Consider the following 12,016-nt stretch of genomic DNA (forward strand, 5'->3'; position numbering starts at 1 on the left):
CTGTCTGTTGAGCATCTCCGGAAGCGTGCGGTCATTGCGTTTACCCCCTCGCTGACCAGCCATGATGCAGGCCCCTCCACCAGTCCGTGTGCCTGTCGCTGCCCTTCCTCACGCCAACTCCCACACCCCCAGGAGTCTGCTTCCAGGCCAGGGCAGGCGTTGGTCTACGGTAACCCCAAAAACCACGGCTGGTCAGGGTCAGTTGCCGCACCCCAGGCCGAAGCGGGGAAAGTTGCGCGTGCTGTTCCCAGGGAGTCTCTGGAGCTGCGTTCCCGGGGCGAGTGGTGGCGCAGGGGCTCTGATGCTATCACTGGTGTCCAGCCGGTACTCGGGGTCTAGGGATGCACCACCCCAGCACGGTGTACTGTAGCGCCCCGCGCCCCCTCCCCCACGGCCTTCCGGTCGTGTCCCCTCGCCTGCTTGGGTCCGACGGCAGTCGCGGCAACCGTTGGCAAGGGCTGCCGCCAGATCTTCGTCGTCTCCCCCCTGTATGCTCCGAGGCGTCTGCGAGGGAGATAGCTCTTTCAAGGTTGCGTCCGCTGCTCCTCCGCCTGCATCGAGTCTCTGCGTGTGTGGCTGGGTTGCCGTGGGCCTCGCTGGTGGCCCGGCGCACAAGCGGGATGGCACCAGGGGCGCGGGGGCTTGTCAGGTGTCCAGTCGGCCTCAATCAGCGCTCGTTAGGGCCGCAGCCCCGTTGGACACCGCGCCCGGCTTCTCGCACGGCTCGGGGAGGCCTCCAAGCCGGGCACCTGCGTAGCTCTCACCCCGGTCACGCCAGCACCTCGGGCGGGGAGATCTCCAGGCTCCGGCCGGTGGGTCCGCAGCCTCCGACACCTCGCCCGCTTCGCCGCCCGGGAAGTCCCACCTAGCAGCGGGGAGCAACCGCTCCAGTCAGCGCACTCACTGATCGGTCCCGGGGTCATCTTCAGGTCCGGGCGGAGATCCCCGGTCCCAGCGCGTCGCCATCTTGGAGCGCAGGGAAGAGAGCAGAGGCGCCCCGGACACCGCGCCGCTCCACACCTCTATGATGGGCTCCGCAGTCCGCTGCTGTCGGGGAGCTCCGCACACTCCAGTCGGCCAGCTCTGCGCCTCACCGCCGTCTCGTGGTCCACCGTCCCGTCGGGACCGGGGCACTGTGCCCGCTCTGGGCGGCACCGGTCAGCAACTCGGCACCGCTAACTCGGTGAGTTCTCGCTCTGCGGGGCACCAGCGGCGGTGGCCGGGCGGTGACCAACTCCCCTGATAGCGCAGCTATTCAGTGTGGCTCCGGGGGGGAGATTTAGCTGAGATAAGGGCTTGGGGCCTTGGATGGGGTCAGGAGCTCCGGCAGACACGTCTTTCTACCCCGCCATCTTGGCCACGCCCGTCGAGGAGGGCCCTTTTAAAAGATGAACAATTCAAACAACCCCCATGAGCTTCTCCGGATAGCTCCGGAGCACTAGTGCCCCTGGTAGTAGCTTGTGCTATTACATCCATTAAGTCCCCTGATTCCCCTTCTAATACCGAAAATCTATTAGAACAGTTAATGCCTATCTCACATGCATTCACCTGTGTCATCCCATGAGCTGTAATTTCAGATATATTACTTGGAGAATTAGGAGCCTCTATTGGGTTTACCATAGAGGGGCCTTCTAATGGATTGTGAACTTCGCATATTGGGGGGATATATGGGGGGTTTTTATTGAAGATTGCAGGGATCACTTTCCCTCGCTGCTGTTTTGACACTTCAGAAAGGGGATCAGGATTTTCAACCCACTGGTTACGTGAATTCCCTGCCAAAACCTCCTCACATTCACTGACGATGGTTTCAATTTTTGTCAGGGTACAGTTGGAACCTGCATATAAAGCCTTTTTGCCTTTTTCCCCTTTTTTGGTTGTGACAATTGGGCTCCCCCATCCATAGACTTTCTTTTGCCCATTTGTACAGTCAACCGGATTGTGATGGACACTCTCGATCGAGATTATACGTTGGGGAAGTCTCTGCAAAACAGGTTGGCACAATAACACAGCTTTTGTTAATTTACAGAAACCCCCCTCTTTACTCCACAGTACCTTTTAGTTCCTGTTGTCCTTAGGCTGAGGACCATACAACCCAAATGTCAGGGGGGTGGCCCTGCCCTGCTTCTTCCGGTCTCTGACGGGCGCGGGTTGGGCCCGCTCTTGGCCCGGGCTTTGCCCGGGCACGCCCGCGCGCTGCGGGAGGGCCGTGCCGAATTTCAAGGCCTCCGGCGCCCTCCTGATGACGTCAGCAGCGCGCGCCTCACGCAGCCCCCTGGGAGATGTAGTCGCGGGGGCTGCGGGCGCGGGAGGACAGGGGCCGAGGCAGAAAGTCCGGGCAGTGGCGGCTGTATGGCCAGATGAGTCCCAGAGCCGTTCCCCTCACGGCGGTGCCAGGAACAACAGGTGGGCTGAAGAGCTGGTGTCAAATGTGTCCCATGATGAGGGAGGGCCGGGCCGAATTTCAAGGCCTCCGGCGCCCTCCTGATGATGTCAGCAGCGCGCGCCTCACGCAGCCCCCTGGGAGATGTAGTCGCGAGGGCTGCGGGCGCGGGAGGACAGGGGCCGAGGCAGAAAGTCCGGGCAGTGGCGGCTGTATGGCCAGATGAGTCCCAGAGCCGTTCCCCTCACGGCGGTGCCAGGAACAACAGGTGGGCTGAAAAGCTGGTGTCAAATGCGTCCCGCGATGCGGGAGGGACGGGCCGAATTTCAAGGCCTCCGGCGCCCTCCTGATGACGGTTTGGTGAGAGATGCCACTTTCCGAATCAAGGTGGAAGAATACTGAATCTATGCCGGAAGAACACAGCTGCAAAGAAATGATGCTGCCCCAAATTTAGACGAGGATGCAATTCATCTGGTAGAAGAGGAACCTTTCACACAAGGTGAATTCAAAACGTCCTAAGTTGACTGTGTCTGGAAACACGAACGCAAGTGGGGAGTCATCGAAATAGATGTACGAAGACTCCAGGACAGAAGATGGACCATCAAAAGAACCCCATCAAAAGCTATAAGGATTACACCGTGGTCTAAAGCCCTGATGATAATCCCCCAATGTAGAAGGTGATTTGAAACGCGTCGGCACGTCTTTAATCGTCTGCGAGGGACCAACATTGAATGGGACTCTAGTGAGGGTGTCATAATGGAAATATACCCCGAGAGCGGACTTTTATAAAAAATAATTTTTCCGCAGTCTGCCTGTCATAGTGCCACATAGAATTTGAATTTTGACAGGCAATTGTTGAAATTTTGGACTGGTGTAATTAATTGATGCAAATACAACAGTGTTTTGTCTTTGTTTTTGACTTTCTAATATGTTTTTGTAAAATGTTTTTCATATAATTTTGAGTCGCACAATATACTGAATGAAATGTGTATTCCTCCTATGCATCAAGAGTGATGAATAGTTGTTTAAAATGAAGTTGAATCAATACAAATATGAAAGTAAAGTACGATTGTTTGCGTTGTATTTCGAATCTGCAGTATTAATTAGCAGTACTGAAATTGGTGGCCAGGTAACTTTTTTGGAAAAAAAAAACTCCTGATGACGTCAGCAGTGTGCGCCTCACGCAGCCCCCTGGGAGATGTAGTCGCGGGGGCTGCGGTCGCGGGAGGACAGGGGTCGAGGCAGAAAGTCCGGCAGTGGCAGTTGTACGGCCAGATGAGTCCCAGAGCCGTTCCCCTCACGGCAGTGCCAGGAACAACATGTGGGCTGAAGAGCTGGTGTCAAATGCTGTTTTATGCTATGTTGCATTCCGGGGTGGCTCCTCCGTTATAGCGGAGGAGCGTCGCCCCGCTGAAATACCCCAGAGATGGAAAAATAAAATGGTAATAGAGTTTACTCATTACCATTTCATTTTTAGTCAACAGAGTGTCAGGGCGGGGTGGGCTGCTGCTGAGTTGTAGCAGCAGAGAGGAGGGTGGGCTGCCATTTGCACTTGTTTAAAGTGTGCATGTCTCTTTGGCCGCCGTCTTGCAACAGCCAGCCACATATACACACTTTAAACCTCTCAAGACAGCTGGGTTAGAGAAAGCAAAAGCCTCCAGTGATCTTGTGAGCGCAGATGGAGGCCGCTCCCACCAATCCTGGTGCTGCTCGGATGCTGTGAGAGAAGCCCCAGGATTGGTTAGGAGACCTAACTGGGGCCCTGGAGTTACGAGGGAAGAAGACAGAGCGAGGAAGACACAGTAGCAATCACAGAAATGTTTTATTTTATTTACTTAATTGTTTTCATTTTATAAAACCAACTAACTACCCACCCACCCACCACCAATTTGCAAACCCCTTCACTCACCCACGTTGGCAGCCTCCACTGGTTACATTCCCTTATGCTGTTTTATGTTATGGTACATTTCGTTATGCTGTGCTATGCTATGTTACATTCTATTATACTGTTTTATGCTATGTTACATTCCGTTATGCTGTACTATGCTATGTTACATTCCATTATAGTTTTATGCTATGTTACATTCCGTTATGCTGTGCTATGCTATGTTACATTTCTTTATTCTGGGTTATGCTGTGTTACAATCCGTTATGCTGTGATATGCTATGTTACATTCCATTATACTGTTTTATGCTATGTTACAATCCGTTATGGTGTGCTATGCTATGTTACATTCCATTATACTGTTTTATGCTATGTTACATTCCTTTATGCTGTTTTATGCTATGTTGCATTCTGCTATGCTGTGCATGCTACGTTGCATTATGTTTGGTGTTTTATGCTATGTTACATTCCGTTATGATGTGCTATGTTGTTACGATACGTATTAATCAGTGTGTTTCTTGCGTTGCACAGTTTTATATAGGGCTCATCCACCAACTGCTTGATTTATTTCAGGCCGGTTTACAGTGGTATGTTGGTATGTTGCACTGTGTTATGGTACAATAGGTTCTGCTGTGCTGTGGCATGTAATACATGCTATGTTACGTTGTCCTATATCATAAAAATGCATCGTAGCGCCTCCTGCCTTCACACAGTCCGCTTCAGTCTGGAACAGATTAAAAGAAGCTCTGCACAGGCAGCCGTAATGAAAGGGGGCTCCGGTGAGCGGCCACCACCCATCTATTTGTTTTTCCGCGCGCCCTCCGGTGCAGGGCCCGTGCGGCGCGAGCTTCCCCCCCTGCGCATTCCTGGACTGGCAGCGCCTGCATGTACTCGCATGCAGGCTCCCTCCGCGCCTGCCTCCCAACTATTTTAATCATTCCAGCGAGGGTGGGCCCCGGGGAAAGGCATTTGGCAGGCTCGCATGAATATAGCCGAGGTGGAGCCAGCCAATCCCCGGCGAGCTCGGAAACTTTTTGCAGAGGGCTGTCCCGGCGCTCTGCTCTGCAGCGCGGTGCCATTCCCACCCCAGACACACACAGGCACGCAATCAGGCACCGAGCTCTCCATTCCCGGCCCAGGCCCAGACCAAGCGCCCTCCGAGGGGTCTACAATTGGGACTAGCTCCTTCTCCAGTCCAGTACCTCGTCTCTGCTCTCTGGCCCTCCCTGGACACCATGGCGGACATCGACCTGCACATTGTGGAGCAGCCAGCCCACTCCGAAACCTCTGAGGAGCAGGTGCCAGCCGAGATCACCGAGCCCACCGAGCCTGAGCCCATCAAGCCGGACCAGATCAACGGCGTGATGGTCCTCACCCTGTTGGACAAGATCATCGGCGCGGTGGACCAGATCCAGCTGACCCAGGCGCAGCTGGAGGAGCGGCAGCAGGAGATGGAGAGCGCGGTGACCAGCATCCAGGGCGAGCTGACCAAGCTGGCCAAGAACCACACCACCACCAGCAACACCGTCAACAAGATGCTGGAGAAGGTGCGCAAGGTGAGCGTCAACGTCAAGACGGTGCGGCAGAACCTGGAGAAGCAGGCCGGCCAGATCAAGAAGCTGGAGGTCAACGAGTCGGAGCTGCTGAGAAGGAGGAACTTCAAAGTTATGATCTACCAGGTAGGTGCCTCACTGCGCCATATCGAAGTAATGACCAACCAGGCATGCGCCTCGCCTACCTCTATATGAAACTCATGGTCTACCAGGTCCACGCCACACCTACCTCTAGAAACAGACAAAGGCCTTAGGCCGGCTCATGTCCCATGCATCATGCATACCACCATATCAAAGTCATGGTCTACCAGGTACACGCCTCACCTACCTCTAGACACCGACAACGGCCTTAGGTAGTCCCATGTTACCTCCATGTCCTATCAAGTACATGCCTCACTTACTGTTAGAGATGAACAGAGGTCTTTGGTCGGCCCATGTCCCATGCACCACACCTACCACCATATCAAAGTCATGATCTACCAGGTACGTGCCTCACAGCGCCATATCGAAGTAATGACCAACCAAGCATGTGCCTCGCCTACCTCCATATGAAACCCATGATCTACCATGTACACGCCTCACCTTCCTCCATCTCAAACTCATGGTCTACCGGGTACACGCCTCACCTACCTCAAGACACCAACAAATGCCTTAGGTAGACCCATGTCACCTCCATGTCCTACCAAGTATGCGCATCGATTACTGTTAGAGATAGACAGAGGTCTTTGGTCGTCCCATGTCCCATGCACCACGCCGACCTCCATATCAAAGTCATGGTCTACCAGGCACGTGCCACGCCTACGTCCTCATCAAACTCATGGTCTACTAGGTTTGCCCCTTGCCTACCTCCATATCAAACCTATTGTCTACCGGGTACAGGCCTCGCCTACCTCTAGAGACCAACATAGGCCTTAGACCGGCCCATGTTCCATGCACCACACAAACCACCATAGCAAAGTCATGGTCTACCTTGTAGGTATCTCGCCTACTTCTAGACACCGACAAACAACTTAGGTTGAACCATGTCACCTCGCCTACCGCCATTTCAAAGTTATGCTCCACCAAGTAAGTGCCTCGCTTGCTGTTGGAGATGGACAGCGGTCTTAGGTTGGCCCATGTGGGAAACATCCTTTACAACTAAACTTTTACAACGCACTACCATTACGACGCAACTTTTACAACGCATAGCGCTGGGGGGCGCTCTAGGATAGGGAATGTATTTAATATACTATCCAACACCTTCCCTACTATCCACGGGGACTGGAGTTGGAATAGTAAATTAAATAAATCACTATCCAGCGCCTAAAAGCACTATGCGTTGTAATGGTATGCGATGTAAAAACTGCGTTGTAAAGGCATGCGATGTAAAAGTATGCGTTGTAACGTCATACATCTGGCCCATGTACCACGCCTACCAGTTTATCAAACTCATGGTCTACCCGGCACACGACTCGCGTACCTCCAGAGACCAGCAAGGGCATTAGGTCGGCCCATGCACCACGCTTACCCCCATATCAAACTCATGATCTACCTGGCACATGCCTCGCCTACCTCTAGAGACCAACAAAGACCATATATCAACCCAGGGCACCTCGCTTACCATCTTTTGAAAGTTATAACCTGCCTTGTACGCGACTCGCTTACTGTTAGAGATGGACAGAGAGCGCGGTTTGGCCGATGCACCATGCACCACGCCTACCACTGTATCTAAGTCATGCTCCACCAGGGATCCACGTCTTCCGTATGTGCCTCGCTTACCTCAAAAGAGCGACAGGGTCTTACGTCGTCCTGTGTCCCAAGGGCTATGTCTACTGCCGCTGTGTGAAGGGGGTCTTCAGCTGTCTCATGGCCATGGTAACCGAATGGTTCCTTCCTTGTCACCAGTGCACCCCTTGTCCACTCATGGACTTACCTGCTAAAGGTCATTGAGAGGAGGTGGTTTAGTCCAACAGGTTCGTTTGAGGTGTGGCACTTCTGTAGACCCCAGAATGCAGTAATTCGTTGAAGCCCAGAACTGGGTCTGTGGTGATCCTGTGAATGTCCATGTGCCCATTTAAGGTGAGCCATTAAGCCTGTTTTTTTCCTTCTCTTTCTTCTGGTAGTTGTGTTTATATTATGACAAAGACAACTACAGTTACCTTAATACAAAGAAAACTGAACTGGGTTTGCTCACACACCTGACACGAGGCACCGTAACTTCAGAGGGCTGTGTGGAAGGGTGGGGTCAGGAGCCCCATGGCTGCCCACGCCCACCTGTTATAGCCCCCTGCTGCCCCAGTGTGGTCGTTTACTTCACCACACATCTGGGCGCACCCCAGGTTTTTAGTTGTGTACAGGCATGTTCGCTTTTTTGTATTTTACTCAACCTGCTGGGTTTTTTGGTAATCTGTTGCTGAAAGGACTCGCGTTTGGTGTCTATTGAATATCTGTCCAAGATAACACGGCATGGTCCAGTCATGAAGCTCCATTAGAAGCCGGGACTCCTTGTTCTGAGGCTGAGTGGGTGAATGAGTGAGACCAGTTGATACAGCTAAGCGTACAGCACGACTGCTCTGCCCCCTCCACCCCCCTTCCAGAAAAGCAGATTTGGAAGTGGGTGTATTGAGTGTCGCGTCTGGAAAAACTAGCAAGTTAGCTAGACGAACTTGCATTTCTGCCCAGGGGGAGACGCTGTGCACTCTGATGGGTTCTTGTTCTTGGTGGCAACATCTTGAAGTATATCCAAAGTTGCCGCTTCGCAGCGCTTCCCAGTCCCCTCCAGTTCAATCGGCACTCATCGGCTGCAACCCCCTCTTCCCGTCTGTGGTACGCGTTGTATCGGCCCCCCTCCCTCAGAGCAGCGCGTCTGATTAGTAGTCTACGCATCAGAAACCACATTTCCTCTTGGTACTTAAGTACTGAATGTTATTGGTCTCTCGACCACAGAAGGATGAAAGGCCGAGTTAACCCTGCAGTGTGCCAATCTGAAGATTAACACAAAAGCCTCAGCAGCAAACTCTAAACCCCTGACTTTCATTGCCAGTTTAGATAGGAGAATACCTAACATGAGCCTGCACGTTCGCGCTGTGATGGGCAGTGGAAGAGGCGTTTTTACACTAATTGGTGCAAACATCTGTGCGTCGGGGGCGCTGTATAAACTGTGTGATCCACTTAACAACTGCGGAATGAAGGAGGGAGGCCCTGCCCCGTGATCCAGTAGAGCATAGCAGAAGTGCACGCGCCTCTTCTCCTACTGCAATGCCCTGTGCACTAGTAAAATTGAGTACAACTATACAAATGCACGCGTCCCTTCACCCACTGCAATGCCCCGTGACACGCCCCTCCACTCACTGCAATGCTCAGTGCACCAGTAGAATATAACACTAGTGCACGCGCCCCTTTTTCGCCCACTGCAATGACTCGTGCACCAATAGATATCACAAGTGCACGCGCCCCTTTTTTGCCCACTGCCATGACTCGTGCACAGTAGATATAACACAAGTGCACGCACCCCTTTTTTGCCCACTGCCATGTCTCGTGCACAGTAGATATAACATAAGTGCACGCGCCCCTTTTGCGCCCACTGCAATGATCCATGGACCAGTAGATATAACACAGTGCACGCACCCTTCGCCCACTGCAATGACTCGTGCACCAGTAGATATAGTACAAGTACACGCGCCACTTCGCCCACTGCAATGCTCAGTACAACAGTAGAATATATCACAAGTGCACGCTCCCCTTTGCTTACTGTAATGCCCCGTGCACCAGTAAATATAGTATAAGTGCACGTGCCCCTTCATCATTTACAGTGCCCACTACACCAGTAGTAGTAATATCACAAGTCCACTCGGCCCCTCGCCCATTGCAATGCCCACTGCACCAGTAGATTTAGCACACGTGCACGCTCCCCTTCGCCCACTGTAATGTCTCATGCACCAGTAGATATAGTACAAGTGTACGCGCCCTTCGTGCACTGCAATGCTCCGTGCACTAGTGGATATAATATAACACAAGTGCACGCGGCGCGCGCCCTTTCGCCCACTGCAATGTTCTCGTACACCAGTAGAATAAAGCACAAGTGCACCACCCCTTGACCCACTGCAGAGCCATGCACCAGCAGATATAACACAAGTGCGCGAGCCCGTTCGCCCAATGCAGCACCCCGTGCACAAGTAGACTATAGTAGGCTATACCACAAGTGCGCGTGCCCGTTCGCCCACTGCAGCACTCCGTGCACCAGTGGATATAACGCAAGTGCCCGCGCCCCTTCGCCCACTGCAGCCACGCGTGCACCAGTAGTCTATAGTAGGCTATAGCACAAGTGCACGCGCCCCTTCGCCCACTGCAGCACTCCGTGCACCAGTGGATATAACGCAAGTGCCCGCGCCCCTTCGCCCACTGCAGCCACGCGTGCACCAGTAGTCTATAGTAGGCTATAGCACAAGTGCACGCGCCCCTTCGCCCACTGCAGCACTCCGTGCACCAGTGGATATAACGCAAGTGCCCGCGCCCCTTCGCCCACTGCAGGGCGCTCATTCCCTGGCCGCTTCTCAAGGCCCCTTGTTAGGCGCCACTTAATCTGATGCAGAGTTAGCGCTGGAGAATGTGCGGGGGCCACAACGCGAGGGGGCGGTATTACTGGCTGTTGCCAAGTCAGGGCGTGGAGTAGAAGTCACTGCTGGAGAGGGGGTGAGGACTGGGGGGGGGGGAGGGGGGGGCGGAGGGTGGCGGGTATTGAGGGTGAGGGGAATTAAATTTACCCGGGAAATCTCAGGCTTTCGTTTCGTCGTCGCATAAAGTTTGAGTCAAACTTTAGGGTTTTAAGACCGTGAACTAACGAGGGTGCCTTCAGACAAGCAAGAAACACTGGCCTCTTCCAGTCGCGGGTAGGTTGCAAAAGGAAGCCATGCTTGGGGTGAGGTGGGTCTCTCAAGCTCCTGTGCCTGGTGCTACTGCACCTGCTGCTCTATCGACAGCTCCACCCTGCATTCAGTTCGTGGAATATTTTCTCAATGCCACCCACATTTCCTCACAAGAGCTAAAATGATATTGTTTTCTGCATTAAAAACTTTGCTGGTTTCTAGATTATTTGGAATATGCCGCATAATAACTAAATAACCATTTTAGGCTTGAATAAACTGCATGTTCCATGGAGTAGGGAAACATGTAGGGGATATTTGTTTTACACAACATGGACAGAAGGCACAGGAGCTTGAGAGACCCACATCACCCCAAGGATGTTGTGTTACACAGTTTGGACACGCAGACAAGCGCCTCGCTGTCAGGGATCCAATATGGTGGCCTCTTTATGAGGAGACCGCAAGGAATTTAGTGTGCCCAACAAACCACTGAGGAGAGATTTGGCCAAACCCACAACAGCATGCAAATAAATAAACACAGAAGCACAGATGAGCCCATAAACTATGAGAATGTTATAGTTTCACTTGGATCCCTCCACCTTGCATCTGGATCCACACTTTTGTTTGTAATACCATTAAGCTCTCATATGTGCCGTAATATGTCGCAAATACTTTCCTTTTCAGCGGGCCCTAGTGCAGAGGGTGGCTGATGCACAGAAACGTAGGTATTTAATGCACATAAGGGCTGCCTACTATAAATCTACAGAAGTAACTTTCTCAGCAGATCTGGGATTGTTTAAGTCTTGCCTGCCACACAGCTCAGTCTGTCTGGTTTGTGAAAAGACCTAGGGTGAACTTGCAGTTGTCGTATAGCCCCGCCCATTGCTTCCCATTGGTTGACTTTATTTTCACTCTCAGCTTGCTTATTATTAATTTCCTTGTGTGGGCTTACCTTCCTCTGCTGTATTTGCCCTTCCCCTGGAACATAGCATCTTTACTTGTGTCTTTCAACCACTCACTTTTCGGGATCTGCATTTTTCTTTTTGGTTTAGCACTCCATGACAGTGCATGTGTTTTCCAGCTTTCTCCCTCATGTCTTCTTTTCCATTCTCTGTTATGCTCTGTGTTGCTCTCTCCTGCCCTAGTGTTTCCCCCGCCTCCTCTGTGTTTCATGCATCCTTGTGTGCTTCTCCCTCACTTTGCTTCTTCACTTGTGAGCTTCTGCCACAAGTCATATCTTTCTCCTCCCCTGGCCACTCCCCATTGCTTCCCTTCACCCTCCCTCTCCCCAGCCTATCTCCTCATACCCTTCCAACTTAAAAGCACTTTTGTGCTACTTCTATTTGTTCTATTTTTA

General features: G+C 52.5%; 1 protein-coding gene across 1 annotated transcript in view; it reads left to right on the forward strand.

Annotated features, from left to right (window-relative positions):
• The first annotated feature begins 5,232 nt into the window (after window positions 1-5,232).
• The window catches only part of CAVIN1 (caveolae associated protein 1), a 142,269-nt gene continuing 135,485 nt past the window's right edge, over window positions 5,233-12,016 (forward strand). Inside the window, exon 1 of the mRNA XM_078645388.1 lies at window positions 5,233-5,944. Within this exon, the coding sequence (XP_078501514.1) occupies window positions 5,501-5,944 (444 nt within the window). The 5' untranslated portion in view covers window positions 5,233-5,500. The remainder of the gene's footprint in view (window positions 5,945-12,016) is intronic.

Source organism: Lissotriton helveticus, chromosome 5_1 (genome assembly GCF_964261635.1).
Source record: "Lissotriton helveticus chromosome 5_1, aLisHel1.1, whole genome shotgun sequence".
NCBI lineage: Eukaryota > Metazoa > Chordata > Amphibia > Caudata > Salamandridae > Lissotriton > Lissotriton helveticus.